Source organism: Hemicordylus capensis, chromosome 16 (assembly GCF_027244095.1).
Source record: "Hemicordylus capensis ecotype Gifberg chromosome 16, rHemCap1.1.pri, whole genome shotgun sequence".
NCBI classification, from domain to species: domain Eukaryota; kingdom Metazoa; phylum Chordata; class Lepidosauria; order Squamata; family Cordylidae; genus Hemicordylus; species Hemicordylus capensis.
This window is the reverse complement of record NC_069672.1, coordinates 16,979,516-16,996,167: the sequence shown is the minus strand read 5'-3', so window position 1 is coordinate 16,996,167 and position 16,652 is coordinate 16,979,516. Positions and strand designations below refer to the sequence as shown.

At 64.4% G+C, this 16,652-nt stretch overlaps 1 protein-coding gene across 4 annotated transcripts in view; it reads right to left on the bottom strand.

Annotated features, from left to right (window-relative positions):
* Positions 1-16,652, bottom strand: part of RAP1GAP (RAP1 GTPase activating protein) — a 43,887-nt gene that overhangs the window by 11,529 nt on the left and 15,706 nt on the right. Inside the window, exons 3-16 of one of the 4 annotated variants that reach the window (XM_053280855.1) lie at positions 13,189-13,276; positions 8,618-8,653; positions 7,652-7,699; positions 7,186-7,224; positions 6,750-6,935; positions 4,711-4,814; positions 4,524-4,602; positions 4,310-4,363; positions 3,704-3,787; positions 1,814-1,914; positions 1,528-1,657; positions 1,210-1,365; positions 587-658; positions 29-115 (exon numbers count right to left, since the gene is read on the bottom strand). In XM_053280855.1, coding sequence (XP_053136830.1) covers positions 29-115; positions 587-658; positions 1,210-1,365; positions 1,528-1,657; positions 1,814-1,914; positions 3,704-3,787; positions 4,310-4,363; positions 4,524-4,602; positions 4,711-4,814; positions 6,750-6,935; positions 7,186-7,224; positions 7,652-7,699; positions 8,618-8,635 — 1,158 coding nt within the window. In that variant the 5' untranslated portion in view covers positions 8,636-8,653; positions 13,189-13,276. Of the gene's footprint in view, positions 1-28; positions 116-586; positions 659-1,209; positions 1,366-1,527; positions 1,658-1,813; positions 1,915-3,703; positions 3,788-4,309; positions 4,364-4,523; positions 4,603-4,710; positions 4,815-6,749; positions 6,936-7,185; positions 7,225-7,651; positions 7,700-8,617; positions 8,654-9,440; positions 9,861-13,188; positions 13,277-16,652 lie in introns of those variants that run through there. The other 3 variants (XM_053280852.1, XM_053280853.1, XM_053280854.1) reach the window with 3 other exon arrangements.

Sequence of the window (16,652 nt, the reverse complement as noted above, 5' to 3'; positions counted from 1 at the left end):
CCCCGCCACCTCCACCCCCACCCCTCACCTCCAGTTTGGCAAACTTCTCGGCCTTGTAGCAGGCGTACTCGGCGTTGATCAGCTTGGTCAAGAGGAATTCCTGGAAGTCAGGGCCCTGTGTGAGGAAAGCGGGGATGGGAAGAAGGAAGCGTTGCCCCGGGGGTGATGCCCTGCGGGGTGCTGAGCTGGAGGCTGGCCACGGAGGCTTCCAAGCCCACACCCCTCCGGCTGCTGCTGCTGCAACTTCTAGGCCGCTTTTCAAGGAAGGTTCTCAAAGGGGGTTGCATAAAAATAAACCTTAAAGGCACGAAATGGTCCCCTGTCCCCAAAGGGCTGAGAATCTAAGAAGAAGCACACGGGAAACAGACCCCTGCCTCCTGGCAGCCCCTGGAGGGATGCTGTGCTGGGGTCAGACAAGGGCAGTTGCTCTCCTCCTGCTAAAGGGATCTGAATCGCCGCTTGGAAAGGGGCCTCTTGGCGGACAGGAAGCCAACATGCCAGGTGTGAGCCCCTGCTGCTCGGATGGGGGGGGGGTCCTCAAGGAAGAGCGGCGAGCGGGCTACCTGGAGGGACTGCGAGGGCTCACCTTCCGGAAGACAGCCGGGTTGGGCAGCGGGGGGCCGAAGAAGGGGACGTCGTCCCGGGCAGTGACAGAGACCTGCAGGCAAGAGAGGCACCAGCGGCTTAGCCAGCCCTGCCTGGCAGCCCCCCAGCTCCGCCACGCCAAAGAGCAGAGCCAGGCAGAGAGCTCAGGCTGCCGGGGAGAGAGCTCCGTGAGTAGGAACGGTTCCCCTTGCTGAGCAGGGTCTGCCCTGGTTGGCCTCTGGAGGGGAGACTCCATGGGGGCACTGAATGCCATTCCCCTTAGGCCGGGGGATGGGGCCATCGCCCCGCGGAAGAGCCTCTGCTTGGCAGGCAGGAAGTCCCCGGTTCCCTCCCCGGCAGCAGCATTCCCAGGAAGGGCTGGGAGAGACCCCTGCCTGGAACTCCGGAGAAGCCGCTGCCAGTCCGTGCAGACAAGTTGGACCAAGGGTCTGACTCGGTAGAAGGCAGCTTCCTGGCTGCTGAGAGACAGGCCCAGCAGACACCTTCCCTTTCCAAGAGCAGCCACAGCCGCCTTGGAGATCTGGTTGCCCGGCAGAGTCCGTGGGTGGGCTCCTGAGCCGGCCCCGAGGGCAACTGTGCCTGCCGAGCCGCCTGGGGGGTCACCTTGTAGAGCGTGTGGTCCGAGCAGGGGTTCTCGGCTTGCACCACCACGTAGGCGTGGAGGAAGTTGGAGGCGATCATGTCGGGCACGAAGGGCGTGTTCTCGTCCTGGAAGACGATGGCCACGATGTCGTTGCCGACGTGCCGCTTCCTCTGCAGCTGAGCAGGGGAGGGAGGGAGGGAGGGGCGGTCACGGCCACACGCTTCCTCACACCGGGCTGTGGGTGAGCCAGGAGGCCAGGCATTGCGGCCGGACCCCCTGTGGCCCTGTCCGGAGAAGGAGGAGGAGGAGGAAAAGGGCCTCCCCAGGCCGCTCCGTACCTGCTGAGCGTCTCCCTCCGTGTAGGGCAGCTTGGTGGAGACGTGGAACATGATCTCCTTGTTCCGAAAGTTGCAGTAGACGGACTCGACCCCCGTCTGCCCGTGGGTCACGTCCAGACCGCCCCGGAAGCTGCATCCAGAGAGAAGAGGCCTCGCACCAGCCCCACGGCTCACCTTCCAAGGGGCAGCCGAGGGCCAGGGAGCCCGGGCCCTCCCGCTGCTGCTGCCGGGGCCGAGGGGAGCCTGCCCGCCAGGGGGAGCTGCCCCCTCCGCCCCCCACACTCACCCCTTGAAATCCTGCAGCTGGATCTTCTGCCCCAGGAACTCCAGGAACTCCACGAAGGCCGGGCTCTCCTCGTTGGTGCTGAAGAGCTCCTCCTCGGAAGTCTGCAAGGCAGAGCCAGGTTGGGGGCCCCGCTCTGGAAAGCCCCCTGCCCGAGGGGGGGGGATGCCTCGGATGGAAGCAGACAGAACCTGGATCCCTCTCTCGCGCTCACTTGCACCCCAGCAACCTGAGTAGCCTCCTGCCAACGGTCTCCGGGGGGATACAAGCGCAGCCTGGTGGGTCAGGGCAGAGGCCCATCTGGGCTGCTCCCCACCCCAGCCCCCACCTCCGGCCACCCCGCCCCTTCTCCCTAGCTGTGGATGGGGCCGTAGCTCAGAGGCAGAGCATCCGCCTTGGGTGCCAAAAACCCCAGGCTCGGTCCTTGGCAGCATCTCCAGGTATTGCTGGGAAAGAGCCCTGCCTGCAGCCCTGGAGAGCCGCTGCCAGTCTGTGCAGACAAGGCTGAGCGAGATGGGCCAAGGGTCGGACTCGGTCGAAGGCAGCTTCCTGTGCCTGGCTGGAGAGCCCTGCCAGCACCCCCACCGAGATCCTGCTGCCTGAAATGCTACGTCCAACCCCTGGCATCTCCAGCTAAAAGATTCCAGGTAGCAGCTGATGTGGAAAACGCCTGCCTCCCAGATTCCTGGGGAGCTGCTGCCAGTCAGAGCAGACAGCACTGGCCTGGACGGACCAAGGATCTGACTCAGTAGGAGGCTGTTGCCTGCGTTCAAATCTACTTCTTCTTAATAATAATTAAACAATGGTACTCCCCAGCCTCGGCCACCAGATGGCGCTGCCTCCCCCTTGCAAAATCACAAGATATGCATTTTTGACAAGACAGAGAAGGTGACGTGTGTCTCTCTGTGTGTGTGTGTGTGTGTGGAGAGAGAGAGAGAGCTGGGTCGTGGCTCCCCCCAACCCCCCCCGCCCTTGAGAAGTGGTTGTCAATGAAGGCGCCTTTTATGCCTCTGCGAATGATGATCCGTGGCAGCGCGCTGTCAAGATTTCCCCGAGATGAAAGCTGTGCGGGTGGAAGGCGAGAGGGAGGGAGGGACGGAGCCCTCCCCGGTGGGCTCATTCAGCAGCGCTTTGAAGGCCCTCCTGCATGCTCCGGCGGGGGTGGGGGTGGGAGGCGGTGGGATCTGCCTCTGGGGCCCCCTCTGCACCGATTGCACAGGTGTGAGGAGCTGGGCGGCGGGGGGCGGGGGGGCATTTAGCATCCAGGAGGGGAGGGGTCGTGGCTTCCCCTCCAACTGGGGGTGCCGAGCTGTGCACGGAGGCACCCAAGGCCGGTCTGAGACCGAGAAGGCGGCTTCTGTCTGCTGGGAGGGCTCTCCCTGGGGCGGCGGGACCCTCCTGTGAGCAAGCCCAACCCTGCGGGAAGGGGGCCCAGAGGGGCCCTAAGTCAGTCCCGGGCAGCGTCTGCAGGCAGGGCTGGGAGAGGCTCCTGCCTGAAACCCTGGAGAAGCTGCTGCTGCTGCTGCCGGTCAGGGAAGCACTCCACGCAGTGGCTGAGAGGCCAGGGCCAGGGCCAGCGCCCGCCTCTGCTTCAGAGCTGGGCGCACTCCGGGCACTCAGCCGTGCGCAAGAGGAGCAGGAGCGGCCGCCTGCCGGGGAGGAGCTGGGGGAGGGGGCTGTTCCTCCCATCCCCTTGAACGGCTGGCTCAAGCTGCCCCACGCAGCTCCTGAAGCGGGGCCCCTCCTGTTCACAGCGACTGGGCCCCCCTGCAGCCTTGAGCGAGGCGGGCCGAAGGCCAAACTGGGCAGATGCGTCCTCTGAGTCCCCTCCCCCCGGGCCCCCCGGGCCCCTCTCCGTCCCCCTCGCTCTCTCCTGGCATGCCACCCACCCACCTGGCCGAGCTTCTGGTAGACGACGCCAAATTTGAAGTTATTGCTGATGACGTGTTCGTCAAAGGTCACCACGAGGCGGGAGGCCTGGAGGCAGCAGGAGAGAAGGCTAGTGAGCACCCTCCTGTCCCCAGGGCCCCTCGGTTTGGGGCCCCTCGCACAATCCACCCAGGGCCACCATCCCCAAGCGTGGGAGCCCCTCCGTTGCTTCACACAGGCTTGAAGCCCTGAAGCGCAGTCCGGGAACAACTGCGTGGCTGGCGAGAAAGAGGGCACCGTGCAGGGGAAAGGGGATGCCGGCGGCCAAACCTCTGGCCCTCTCCGAGTCCAAAAATGGCTGCCTTGTGGCTCGCACCGAGGGAGCTTTTGCTGGGTTTTGCTGCAACAGGCTCTCCCCGCTCCCCCCGCCCGAGAAGGGGAACCCAAGAGGTCTTTAAGGAGGGCACACGCATGCCTCCTGGGCCCGGATCCAGCAGACGGGGGAACGTCTCCGCTCTTCCTGGGAGCTGAAAGCAACCGTCTCACGGCTTCCCCTCGTGGCAATCGACTCCCCCTACCTGAGGGACACGGAGCATCGGTGTCAACGCGCCCCAAGAGAGCTGATCTTACCTTTGGGTACAGGACGGGGTAGAAGCGGTCGACGTTCACGTCCTCGCACACCAGCTGCAGCCGAGAGAGACCGAGAAGCAAGCGCATCAACACACGGGGTCCCGGCCCCCTCGGCAGGGTGGAGAGCCACAGCCCCAACTGTCGGGCTCTGCCTGTACCCTGGAGCGGGAGGCTGGCGTGCCCCCCGCCCCTGCCCCCAACGCCACGGACTTGCCTTGGCCATCTGGACCACGTTGGGGAACTCGGTCAGGCAGGAGATGGGGATGACGTCGTGGTACGTGCGGCACTTTGTCCTGTGGGGAGAGGCCACGGTGGCAGTGACATGCTGGCCTAGCAGACAAGGACGGGGCGGAGGACGGGGTGGGGCAGGGAGAGGGATGGGGGCGCCCCTCGCCACTCACCGCAGCAGCAAGCGCAGATGCTCCTGGTCCCCGATCACGTCGTACTTGAGGGAGAAGACGAGGTGCCCCAGGGCTGTGTCCACCGAGTAGTAGTTGAAGTGCTCCTGGTGGGCAGAGGAGGCCGGGCGGGCAGGCGTAAGAGAGGAGCCAGGAAAGAGGAAAGGAGAGGGGACAGGGCTGGAGCTCAGGGGCAGAGGGGTCCCGGGCTCAATCCCCGGCAGCATCTCCAAGATAGTGCTGGGAGAGACCCTGCCCAAAACCTTGGAGGAGCCGCTGCCAGTCTGGGTAGACAATACTGAGCTAGATTGACCAAGGGTCTGACTCAGTATATGGCAGCTGGGTGTTTTCCAGATTATGAGCTTGGCGCTGATAGAAGCATTGCAAGGTGAGACGGAATGGTGCAACAGTTTCAAACCACGAGTAAAAGGTTGTTCAGTGCTTCGTGGTGGGCTGGTGGCCGTTCATATTGCTGCCCACTGCAACGTGGTTTCCAGGCCGGGTGTGTTTGTGTCCATATTCTCTTTGAACTGCATTATCTGCCCCTCCTCTTGCCCCATACTGGGCCAATGGGGTCACGGAGGGAACAGGGGATGACATGACGTCTTAAACAAAAATCTCATCTCCCTCGCGCAAAGCCGTCAGGGAAAAGGCCGTTCAAAAATTAAAAAAAAAATAATTGCAACATTGCACCCTTGCACAAGCGATCCAGCAAAACAAACCAAGCAAAAAATGGCGGAGAGGGCCCCTCGACAGACATCAGGGGAGTTGGGGGCCGGGTGGATTTGGAACAAGAGGGTCGCGGCGGGGGAGTCAAGGCCGCTGCCCCCTTTGCTTTGCCCCACAAAAGAGGTGAGCAAAGCAAGCCCGGGCATACCCCCTTGGCTCTTAAGGCTCCGCCAGCTGCTCCCCCTTTGCACAGTACAAACAAATAAATAAAACAAAAGATAAAATAAAAAGGGACTTGGCCACTCCTCCGTGTGAAGCCAGGCCTGGGCGTGGGGCCTCTGGAGCTCCTGGGCAGGGGTGAGTGCCGGAGGGGGACCGCGGAGAGGCAGGGAGGCCCGGCCCAGCCCACCCCCGGGACACCCGATCCCAGGCTGCCCCTGGCACCGCGGGGCCTCGCCCTTGGCACACACAGACAGACACACCCCAGCTTAGAGAGCGGCTGCAAAGAACCACAGAGGGGGAGGCAGGAGGGCGGGGCGGGGCTGGGCGCAGGGAGGGGCTCTCACCAGGCTGGCAGGGGAGGGCTCTGTGCTCTCCTTGGCTGGGTGCAGTGCCCCCCTTGAGATTCCCTGAGGGCACCACCCTGCACCGGCCAGGCAGAGCAGCCCACCCAGGGAGCCATGGGCAGACAGAGCAATGGCACGCCCCACACCCCAATCCGCCTGGGAGGCCCTGATTCACACAAGCCACCTGATGGCAGCAAGCATGACTGGTCCCCTTTGCTAAGCAGGGTCTGCCCTGGTTTGCATTTGAATGGGAGACCACATCACTGGAAGAGATTCCCCTCTTAGGGGATGGAGCCTTTCTGGGAAGAGCATCTAGGTTCCAAATTGCCCTCCCTGGCAGCATCTCCAAGATAGGGCTGAGAGAGATTCCTGCCTGCAGCCTTGGAGAAGCCGCTGCTAGTCTGAGTAGACAATACTGAGCTAGACGGACCGAGGGTCTGACTCGGTAGAAGGCAGCTTCCGATGTTCCTGTGTGCCACACAAGCCCCTTTTGGGGACTGGAATGACACAGAGAGGGGTCGGGGGTTTCTTTCCTCCTGAAAATGTGAGCCGAGCAGAGGAACGGTATCCAAATCGAATCAGGGGAAAAGGGGGGAGAGGCTCAACCAAAACTTCAGAAACGTGACCGAAGAGAGTCTGAACGGAATGGAGTCAGGCCAATCAGAGCTGTGCAGGAAGCGCTGTTGGTCAGCTAGGCATTTTTTAAGAGGGAAGGAAGGAGAGGGAGAGGAGAAATGGGGAGGGGAGGGGAGGAGCAGCCACCCCCCCATGATTTCCAGGTCCTGGAGTGGCAACCCTTGACCTCACCTTGCCCAGGAAGTGCTTCCTGTAGATCCTGGCCATGTGGTTGCACTCCAGCTTCACCTTGGCGGTGGGAGACTGGAGCGGCTCCGTCTCGGGGATGCTGGTCAGCTCGTGGTTGGTCCCTTCAATCCAATAGCCTCCAAACTGGGGCAGCAAGATGAGAGGGAACGGGCCCTCCCGGCCCAGCACCTGGAAAGGGGAGGGGAGGCAGAGGCATCCGTAAGTCCCCCTCCCCTCGGAGGGCCCAGCCAAAGGGCTTCCCACAGAGGCCAACCGGAGGCCACCGGGAAGCCCAGCAGCACACCGGCTAATGCCTTCCTTGCTCCTGCCTGGTGATAGACTGCCTCTTCCCATGGAGGCTCTGCAGCCGTTTTGGTAGCCACGGCCGCCGCCTCCTCCTCCATCATTACGGCGTGGCTGTTGGCAGGTTCTTCCTTACCTCATGGACACTGGGGTAGGGGATGTAGTCCTCTTCTGTCTGCAAAACACAAGGCGCAAAAGAGTCCGGCTGGGTGAGTGAGAAAGGGTGTGTGTGTTTGTGTGTGTGTGCATGCACAAACACACACACAGAGGCAATCCAACCCCCTCCCTTTGAGCAATTCCGGGAAAGGCTCTGTCGATGGGCACCTTCCCTGGAGCTTGTGAAATGGCTCCAGAGAGGGAAAGGGCGGCGGCAGCAGCAAGGAGCAAGGATCTTGCCCCGCCGCCCGCTTTCTGGGCAGCTCAGCCCCGTCCGCCCCTCCTCCCTCCCTGCCAGAAGCAATTCCTGGCTCCAGGTGCCCCTGGGGGTGGCGAAGAGGCCAGCGGGCTCTCCGGAGGGCAGGGCCAGCCAAGGGGGCTGCTGGGAGCCCGCCAGCCAGCCGGGACAGAGCTGGCCCTGCCCTCCCGGGCCCCGCGGCACGTACCTTGAGGGGTGGAGGGAAGGAGCAGCGCTGTTCGTCCATCCTGCTTCCCTGGGAGACAGAAAGAGGAGCCCGAGTCAACTCCAGCCCCCCCGCCAAGAGCGCCTTGGGGGGGAAGAGGGCACACATCCTGCTTGGCATGGGGCTGGCAAGGCCCCAGCATCCGTGTGCCTGGGTGGGGAGGGAGGCGGCGGATCTGTGCACCGGGCGGCTGGAGGCCCGGCTGCTGGCTCTGCCTGTCTGGCTCAGGGCAGCCGGGCGGGCCTGGAGCTCCCTGGATGGGCACCCGTCTCGGAGCCCAGTCTGTGCCTCGATGGCCCAGGTGCCCTGGGATCGGGGCTGTGTGCTGGCGCGTGTCGGGGGGGGGGGTGGCAGCCCCATGGTCTCCAAGCCAGAGCTGCCCCCTCCCCCAGCTCAGGACCACAAATCCATTCCCATGGGCAGGGCTGGCCCTCGAAGATGCACCAAGTGCTCCAAGAGCTTCTGAGCATGGGCAGAGTGCACCCACCACAGCCAGCCTTCCAGATGATGGGCGGTGTTTCAAGTCCTAGGGGGACGGTCCAGGTAGGCATGGGCACTGACCCCCTTCCTACAGGGTAGCTGCTGGCAGAAAGAGGGCCTCCGTTCCCATTTCTGTGGGCCTGGGCCTCCCCCCTCCTCACAATCGGGGGCCCACATTTAAAGATGTCCCCCCCTGCCCCAGTTTCCTCCCCACGACAGCCCTGAGAGGGTCAGCGGGGGAGAGCCTTCCAGGGTCCCTGCTCACTTCCACCCCAGCCCCACACCTTCCCGGAGTGAGATGCACCGAAGCGAAATCCGGCACGGCCAACTTCCTGCTGGTTGCAGGGTGCTTGGACTGCGTCTGGAGGCTGCCTGCAGCGGTCTCCGAATCAGGAGGCGCTGCTGCTGACCCGGGCTGCCCTGCTTTCCCCGCCTGCTGCTCCGCCAGACGCAGTGAGGCTGACTCACCTGCATCTTTTCAATCATTTCAAACAATTCTGTGTTCTGCAAGAGACAGAGAGGAAAGGAGCAGTGAATGGCTGGGCTCCCTGGGTGGGATCCTGACCCTGCCGTCACCCTGAAAGGCAAGTGGCCAAAAGGCAGGCACCCTGAGCCACATCCCGGCTGGAAATAGGCAGAAGGCACGCCGTGGCCATTCACGACGACCCCAGAGGGCAGGCCAGCCGGCTTCCCAGGGGAGGCTGAGTCGAGGGAGGCCGAGTCGAGAACCCACAGCAAGGGTGAGCCTCCGCCTCAGGACCCCACAGCCCCCAGTCCAGCTCTGTCCGCTTTCACAGGGACCAGCTCCTTCCGGCACGGCACGGATGCCCACCATGGACACCCACCGACAGGGATGAGGACACTCCCCACCGGAGTGCCCCAGACAGCCAGGCGTGCGAGAGGCCTCCAGCCCACTGGGCACAGACAGAGAAGACGTGTGCTTGGGATGCGCTCGCGGCTGGGTGGACCCCCTCTCCCCCTCCGCCCCCTCTTTGTGGCGCTCCCGAGCCTGGCCTGGCTTACTCAGAGGGGCTCAGCGGCTGGGCGGAGAGAAAGTCCCTGCGGAGTCTCCTGGCTGGGGGTGGGCCGGAGATCCAAGCACCGGCTGCGAATCCCGCAGCTCAGTGGGGCTGGTGCCCAGCTCCCTCCCCCACCCCTCAGCGGATGGCTGTGCCCCATCCCGGGACCCCTCTCTGCCAGGGCTCTCCCGCCTGGCCGGTAGGGCCAGCAGCTCGGCAGCCTGCTGCAGGGACCCCGCTCTCTGGGTCTCCAGCCCCCAGGGGTTACTCACGCTCCAGCTGCCCTGCTGGGTGGAATCCCTCCGGGGCAGCAGCAGCAGCAGCAGCCTCGGGGAGGCCGGGGGAGGCCGCCCCACCGCCATCCCTCCTCCTCCTCCTCCTCCTCCGGGGCTCTCCCAGTCACATCCTCTGCCTCCGGGGCTCGGAGGAGGTTCGCTGCTGTAAGGGACAGCCAGCTTGCTTGCCCGGAGGAGGAGGAGGACCCCGGCCGGCCACCGCAGCCACAGGAAGGGGGAGAAGCAGCCCTGCTCCCCTGCTGGCTCCCTCCCGGATCTGTATGTGTGTACTCTTTGGGCGTGGAGCCAGGTGCTGGAGGTGGAGGAGGAGGAGGAGGAGGAGGAAGAGGAAGCCGAGCCCGGAGGAGGAGAGGCCGGGCCTGGCGCCAGCCCCTCCCCAGACTGAGCCAAGAGCAGGGCAGCGGCGGCGGCAGCAGCAGAGCTGGGGCCTGGACCACCCAGGGTCGCCATGGCAACTGGCCTACACTTGAGGGGGAAGAATGGATGGGGAGAGGGAGGGAGGGGGAGAGGGAGGGAGAGCAGCTTGGCAGCGGTGGTGGGGGAGGAGAAGGGGGGCGCACAAGAGCAGAGGGCGCTCTCCGGCACTGGGATGGGAGAGGGCAAAGTTGCTCTGGGCAGCAGAGCAGGACCCCTCCGGTCCCTGCCCCGAGGAGCCTGCAATCTGGAAGAGGGAGGGGGGGAACCGCCGGGGTGGACCTGACTGAGCCCCAGAGGCCCCAAGTCAGACCCGCTGAGCGCCTGCTTTTAAGCGGCAGGGAAGGGGCGGACCCCCCTCCCCAACCCACCCACGTCTGTCTTGGTAATTAAGGCCATCAGCCAGTTAATTAAAGAGAACTAAGTGTGCTACTTTAACTGGTTAATTGATCCATTAATTGATATGGGGAAATGAGCTGGGCAGAGCCTTGAGGCACTCCCAGGCCCTGGAGGGGAGGGGGGGCTGCAGCGGGGAGACCCCTTTGCTGCCCCCCCATTCCCCTCAGTAGTCAGGGAGCTTCTCTTTCCCTCCTCCCTCGGCCGGCTCATCCCTGGAATCTCTGCTGAATGCGAGCACTCAAAGCAAAGGAAGCATCCGCTGGGGGCTGAAGCTCTGAGCATGTGCAGAGTGCCTGCTCCTTCACTGCTAACCGGCCGGCCTCCGCCAGCGCCGTGACCGGCTGTCAGGGCGTCGAGACCAGGATCAGACCCCTGCCCTTCTTAAGGACCCCTGCCCCGGACCCAGCTGCCGAGGAGACCCTCCTGTGGTTGGCCACAGCATTGTGGCTGCGGCTTCGGAGAAGTGGCAACCTCTCCAGACCCAGGGAGGGTTTCCCGGCAATTTCCACAAAGGGCTCCGATTCGTGGGCACGGCTGGCACAGCTTTGCAGGGCTTCCCTCTCGGGGGCTGGCTGGGACAGCCGCGTCCTCGGGGCAAAGTGCTGGGCAGCCACGCCCACCGAGGGCACCCTTTCCGCCAGGGCCGCCTGCTGCACAAGGCCCTGCTCCTCGCGCTGGAGGAGACTCCGGGGCTGGCGTCCGCTGCTCCTCCTCCTCCTCCGTTGACGTTGGCACCCACTCAAGGCCTGGCAGCCGGGAACCAGCACAAGGAGTCCTTTCACCTCCCCAGCGTCATCTCCATCCCACTGCCAGTGGGGCTGGCAGAGCAGTGTGTGTGTGTGGGGGGGGCAGGCCCCCCCCGGGAGTCAAAGTCTCTCTCATTGCAAGGCGGAGCAGCACTGCCTTCCTCTCAGCCCCCCCCCGGATGCCTGAGCACTCTCCCCGTTTCAAAGGGGGGGAGTAGTGGGGGTGGGGGTGTCGGCAACCCGACTGGAGCAAGAGCTGTTCAAGCCCTGCCTGCCACTGGGGGCTTGATCTCCCACCCACCCCCGAGCCTGCACTGCTTTGGAGCAACTCAGCAGCACCCCTAAGAGAACTGGCCTTGTGGCAGCAAGCATGGCTGGTCCCCTCGGCTAAGCAGAGGCCTCCGCCCTGGCTTGCTTTGGGATGGGAGACCACCGGAAGATCTTCCTCTCAGGGGATGATGGGGCCACTCTGGGGAGAGCAGAAGAAGGTTCCCAGTCCCCTCCCTGGCAGCAGCATCTCCAAGAGAGGGCTGGGAGAGAGACTCCTGCCTGCAACCTGGGAGAAGCTGCTGCCAGCCTGTGCAGACAATCCTGAGCTAGATGGACTGAGGGCCTGACTCAGCAGATGGCAGCTTCCTACGTTCCTGTTTATGTGCGCTTGGAATCAATTCTCCCGGATCCCAAGCAGGTAAAGGCAAGAAGACAGCAAGGGAAGGGGGCGCTTAGCTGCTGCCCCGAAACAGGCGGCTGAGCCCCAAGGAGTCCTGCCTGCTCCTCTCTCCAGGCCAGACGCAGGAGGTCAGGCAGGGAAGCCGCCCGCGCAAGCCTTAATGAGTCAGGCTCTCACCCCGGATAGCTGCCTGAGGGCACAGATTGCCATGGAGACCCACCCACAAATAAGAGCCATTCATCCCGGCAGTGGCTGCCCCACGGAGGAGGAGGAGGAGACCTCAGGGAAGCAATCCATCAGAATTCCCCACCTGCCAGGCGGAGGAGAAGGTGCCCACCTCTGGGGAGGAGCTCAGAGGCAGCAGCAGCAGCACTATGCAAGGTGGTGTGTGTGTGTGTGTGTGTGTGTGTGCGCGCGCGCATCTCTCAGTGGTGGGGAGGGGGAAGCTGGCTGGAATCACAGTTTCTGCATCTCAAGAGAGGCAAAGTGGCAGGGGAGGGGGTGTCTCCTAGAAAAAGAGGCTGGGCTCTGAGCAACCTCCGACCACCTGAGTTCTTGGGAAACTAAGAGGGCCCTGCCTTGGAAGGACACACACACTCCACCTTCCACCGCCTGCAACCATCTTGAAAGTGGGGAGGGGGCAGGAGCAAGAAAAGGGTCCCGTTAGGCAGACGCGACACACCCGGCCAGTGATCTCCCCCATTTTTCAAGTGGGGGCCACCCCGGAAAAACAACCGCACCACACACCCTTCTGCATGACTGTCCTTATGGCGACGCAAGGACCGAGGGAGCTGCCCTATACTGAGTCAGACCATCGGTCCCTCTAGCTCAGGATTGTCTGCACAGACTGGCCGCAGCTTGGAGAAGGTTGCAGGCAGGAATCAGCCCTCTCTTGGAGATGCTGCTGCCAGGGAGGGAACTGGGAACCTTCTGCTCTTCCCAGAGCGGCCCCATCATCCCCTAAGAGGGGAATATCTTACAGTGCTCACACTTCTAGTCTCCCATTCAAATGCAAACCAGGGCAGACCCTGCTTAGCAAGGGGACCAGTCTTGCTTGCTACCCCAACACTTCGGAGCACTCTGTGCATGCCCTCCAGGATGGGCCAGGGGAGCCAGAGGGGGCTGCTCCTTAAAGAAGTGCCCCTTGCCCTGTGCAAAGCGTAGCAGTGCATGATGGGAAAGGTAGTCTCTGCACGGTGCCGGCAGCGGGGGATGCTGTGCAGAGGACACAGCCTCATCGGGAGCTTCATGCAGGCGGACGCCATGGCGAGGGGTGATGGGGGCCCCCACCGCCCTCCAGACCTTCCAGCGAAGGAGTCCAGCTGCAGCAGCATCAGGATGCGACCAAGGCAGGGCTGGCTCTCATCCTGCACGTGCGCTCAGCACCATGGCGGCCCCCCGCCGGCCACAGAGGCTGCCCTGCCTGCTTCCGGCTCCCCTCCTGAGCCGCGCAGGCGAAGGGCGGGCCGTGCCCAGCGGCGGTGGAGACGCTTACCTTGGGGGGGCGCACAGCGGCACGCGGAGGGGCCAGACCCAGCTCTAGGGGTCCGCTGGAGGAGGCATGGGCCGGCCCATTGTTCTTCCTGGGGGAAGCAAGCAAGGAGAGTGGCGTGAGGGAGGAGGAGGAGGAGGAGGAAGCCGTGGGCGGGCGGCCCGGCCACCAAGAGCCCCCCAGGGGCCGCCGTGGGCCTCGGGATCAGTGGCACGGGGGGGGCTGAGAAGCAGGGGGGAGGACGGGTCTCTCCATGGCGACTAGTCTGGCGGCTACAGGCCACCTCCAGCCTCAGAGGCACGATGCCTCCCCATACCAGCACCGCAGGGGAGCAGCAGCCGGACAGGGGGCTGCCCCTCTCCCTTCCTGCCTGGGCCCCTGGGGGAAACAGGAGGCTGGACTAGATGGACTTCCACACAAAGGGCCGCCTGCGAGACCCGCCAAAGCCAAGTCGGCCCCTCTGGGCATGCTCAGAGGCTCCCTGCTCAGACTTCTGGCGCCTCGGAACCAAACCAGCCCCAGGGCAAGGTGGAAAGGGGCCAGGGGAAGGCAGGCACCCGCCCCACGGTGCTCTTCCTGGGGTGCCGAGCCAGCTCCAGCCCACGCAGCCCAGAGCAGGAGGGACCCCCTTCCCCACTGCCGAAGGGGGTGGAAGGGTTTCTATAGCAACAGGAAACAGGCGAGGAGGGACGCCTAATTGATTGGCAATTACCATTGAGTAATCGCCCAATGATGATGACAAATGGGGCAACCAACTCCCCAGTGGGTGTGCCCCTTAGTGGAGTCTGGGGCCTCCTGGGCTTGCCCCTGAACCACGGCCCCCTCCCCAAAACCAGCCTGGTGGCCACCAGAAGGGCGTCCCGTTGCCCCCCCGAGCGACTGACTAGAGGCATGAGGAGGGTGCCCCCCCCCAGCCGCCTGGATGGCCCCACGGAGAGCCTTGCAGCCCTCCAGCCCCCGGGGAGCACCCTCGGCTCTCCATGCCTCTCTGCGGGGAGCACCACGCAAGGCTGCCCACTTGGAAACGTGGCACAGACAAGGTTCAGCGGGGAGCGTCCCACCACCCCGGCCCGATCCGCCTCCTCCTCTTCTCATTTCCAGGTCTGGGCAGGCTTCGCTTCTGCCAGGCAGCCAGTTGCTTGTTGGCCAGGGCCTGAAGCAGCCTGCAAGGAGGAGGCCCGCCAGAATCCCCCCCCCACCACTCCCCCGGCATATGTCGAGGTGGAGGCTACTGCACAAGGAAAAGGAGCAGCCGCCCGCCTGGGGTCCCCCTCCCCCTGTCCGTAAAGCCCCCCTGGGGAGGGGGGAGCCACCTCCCGCCACTGAATCCAGCCCTCTCCTTCCCTCTCACCCCAGAGGAGGGGAGGCCTGCTCCCTTGGGCTTTGCTCTGAGCCCCTGGCTGGAGGTCGGAAGCAAGGAACGAGCCTGCCGGCCGGGATCGGCCCCAGAGGGGTGGGTCACACCGTGGGGAACAGGCAGCACCGCGGCAGCACACGGGTTTTGCACAGAGAGGAAAGACCCCAGGAAAGACCCCCGAGAGCCGCTGCCAGCCAGAGCAGAGAGGCGCGACTGCGCTCGACAGAGCAAGGGTCGGATCCGGTATTGCGAACACCGGGGATGTTTCTATTCTGCTTTTCAACAAGAGTTCCCAAAGCGGTTTACACAGAGAGGCACACATACAAATAAAGGAGTGAAATCGCACCCTGTCCCCAAAGGGCCCACAATCTAAAAATAAGATGGACCCCAGCCACAGCCACCGGAGGGGAAGCCTTTTACTCGCAGCCTGGCAAGAGGAAAGCAGGAAAAGGCTTTCAGGAGATGCCCAGCCCTGGAGAGAGAGGCGAGCTCCAGGGCCTGGCAAAGCCGCCCAAGGGGGGCCGAGTCTCTTCAAAGACGTTCCTCCTCTGAAAGAAGCTCCCCCGTGAGAAAGGGTCCCACGGCACTCTGGAGCCCGTTTCCAGCATTTCACCCGGGTCTGAACCTGTGCAAAGTCCGGGACCCCGACGCCCTCGCCAGCCGCAAGGGATTTCGGGGTCCGGCTGTGGATGACCGCCATGGTTCAGGCCAAAGCTGGTGACCCCCCCCGCAAGGACAACCCACGCCCTCAGGCAGGCTGCCAGCTCCAGCTCGCCCCTCCTGGGCGCCAGCCCCTCGAGGGAGGCTCTCTACCTTCCTCCGCGCTCTGTCTTCCTCTTCCGGGTCCGGAACAGCAGGCCCAGGAGGATGGCGAGAGCGCGCAGTTTGGCTCCCTTGGCGGACATCGCGGAGGCCGCTGAGGCAGTGCCCCCCCCCGCGCCCCTCTGCCCTGGCCCTCGAGGCAAGGAAGGAGGCAGGGAAGAGACGCCGCTGCCGCTGCCGCGCCAAAGCCCATCCCGGGAGGCTTGGCCGGAGTCCCACGCGCCTGGGCAGGAAGCTGCAGGCAGCAGGAAGGCAAGGGCAGCTTGGCCCGCTCGGATGGCCCTTGCCGGAGTCTCCGCTCTGCCCCAGGAAGGCCGCCGTGCCGAGCCCCCTGCCTGGGCATCTGATGGGCTCTCCGGCTCTCGCTGGCTGTTATGTGCAGCTCCCCAGTGGAACGTGGGGGGTGGAGAAGGACGCGGGTTCGCCCCCCCCCTCCGTCCAGCTTTGAGCGCCTCTCTGGATGGACGAGAGACTCCCCGAGAGGCTCAGGGGGCAGGAAGCAGTCCTGGAGCAGCAAGGGAGGGAGGGAGGGCCGGCCGGGGGTGCCCCGCAGGGCTGGGAAAGGTCAGCACAGCCGCAGCCGCAGCCGCCACAGGCCCCAGGCTCTGCTTCCCACGGGGCGCCATCCCAAAGCCATGTGAAGCGGCAGCCGTGGAACTTTGCCACAAGCTGGAGGAAGACAGGGAGGGCCGGGGGGCGGGGAGGGGACTCACCTGGGGGACACGATCCAGGCCAAGGCACTGGCCCCAAAGCTGCAGGCAAGGTGCCCGCCCCGCCTGGACCACTGCCGCTTGGGACAGCGAGGCGGGCTGGAGCAGGGCAGGCCCAGAACGTCGTCCGCCCCCCCCCCCCCAACCGGTCGCCTCCAAACAAGACTCTGCACAGAACCCAGGGGCTGCAAAGTGGGGCGGAGCCTGGCCCACCCGCCCCCAGGAGGGGGCTCACCAGCCGGAACTGGGCCCACTGGGGACCCCCTTTCCCAGGAGCCCATCCCTGTGGCATCTGGGCAGGGGTGGGAAGCAGCGCCAGGGCCCCCCTCCAGCCGCTGGCAGAGCAGCCGGCCCGAGTCCCAGGCCTCACCTGAGGTACTTCTGCTGTGTTCAGAGCAGGCGGAGGGCAGGCAGGGGCAGATCCACCTCCCAGGACCACCCTCCAGAAATATCCGCCCCTCCTGCCTTTCCCAAAGCCTTCATTGCAAAGCACCACACCGCCACGAGCCAGCCCACGAGGAACGCTGTAAGGCCACGTGTGCCAGGCATGCAGAATTCCTCGTTCCATCTGACAGTAC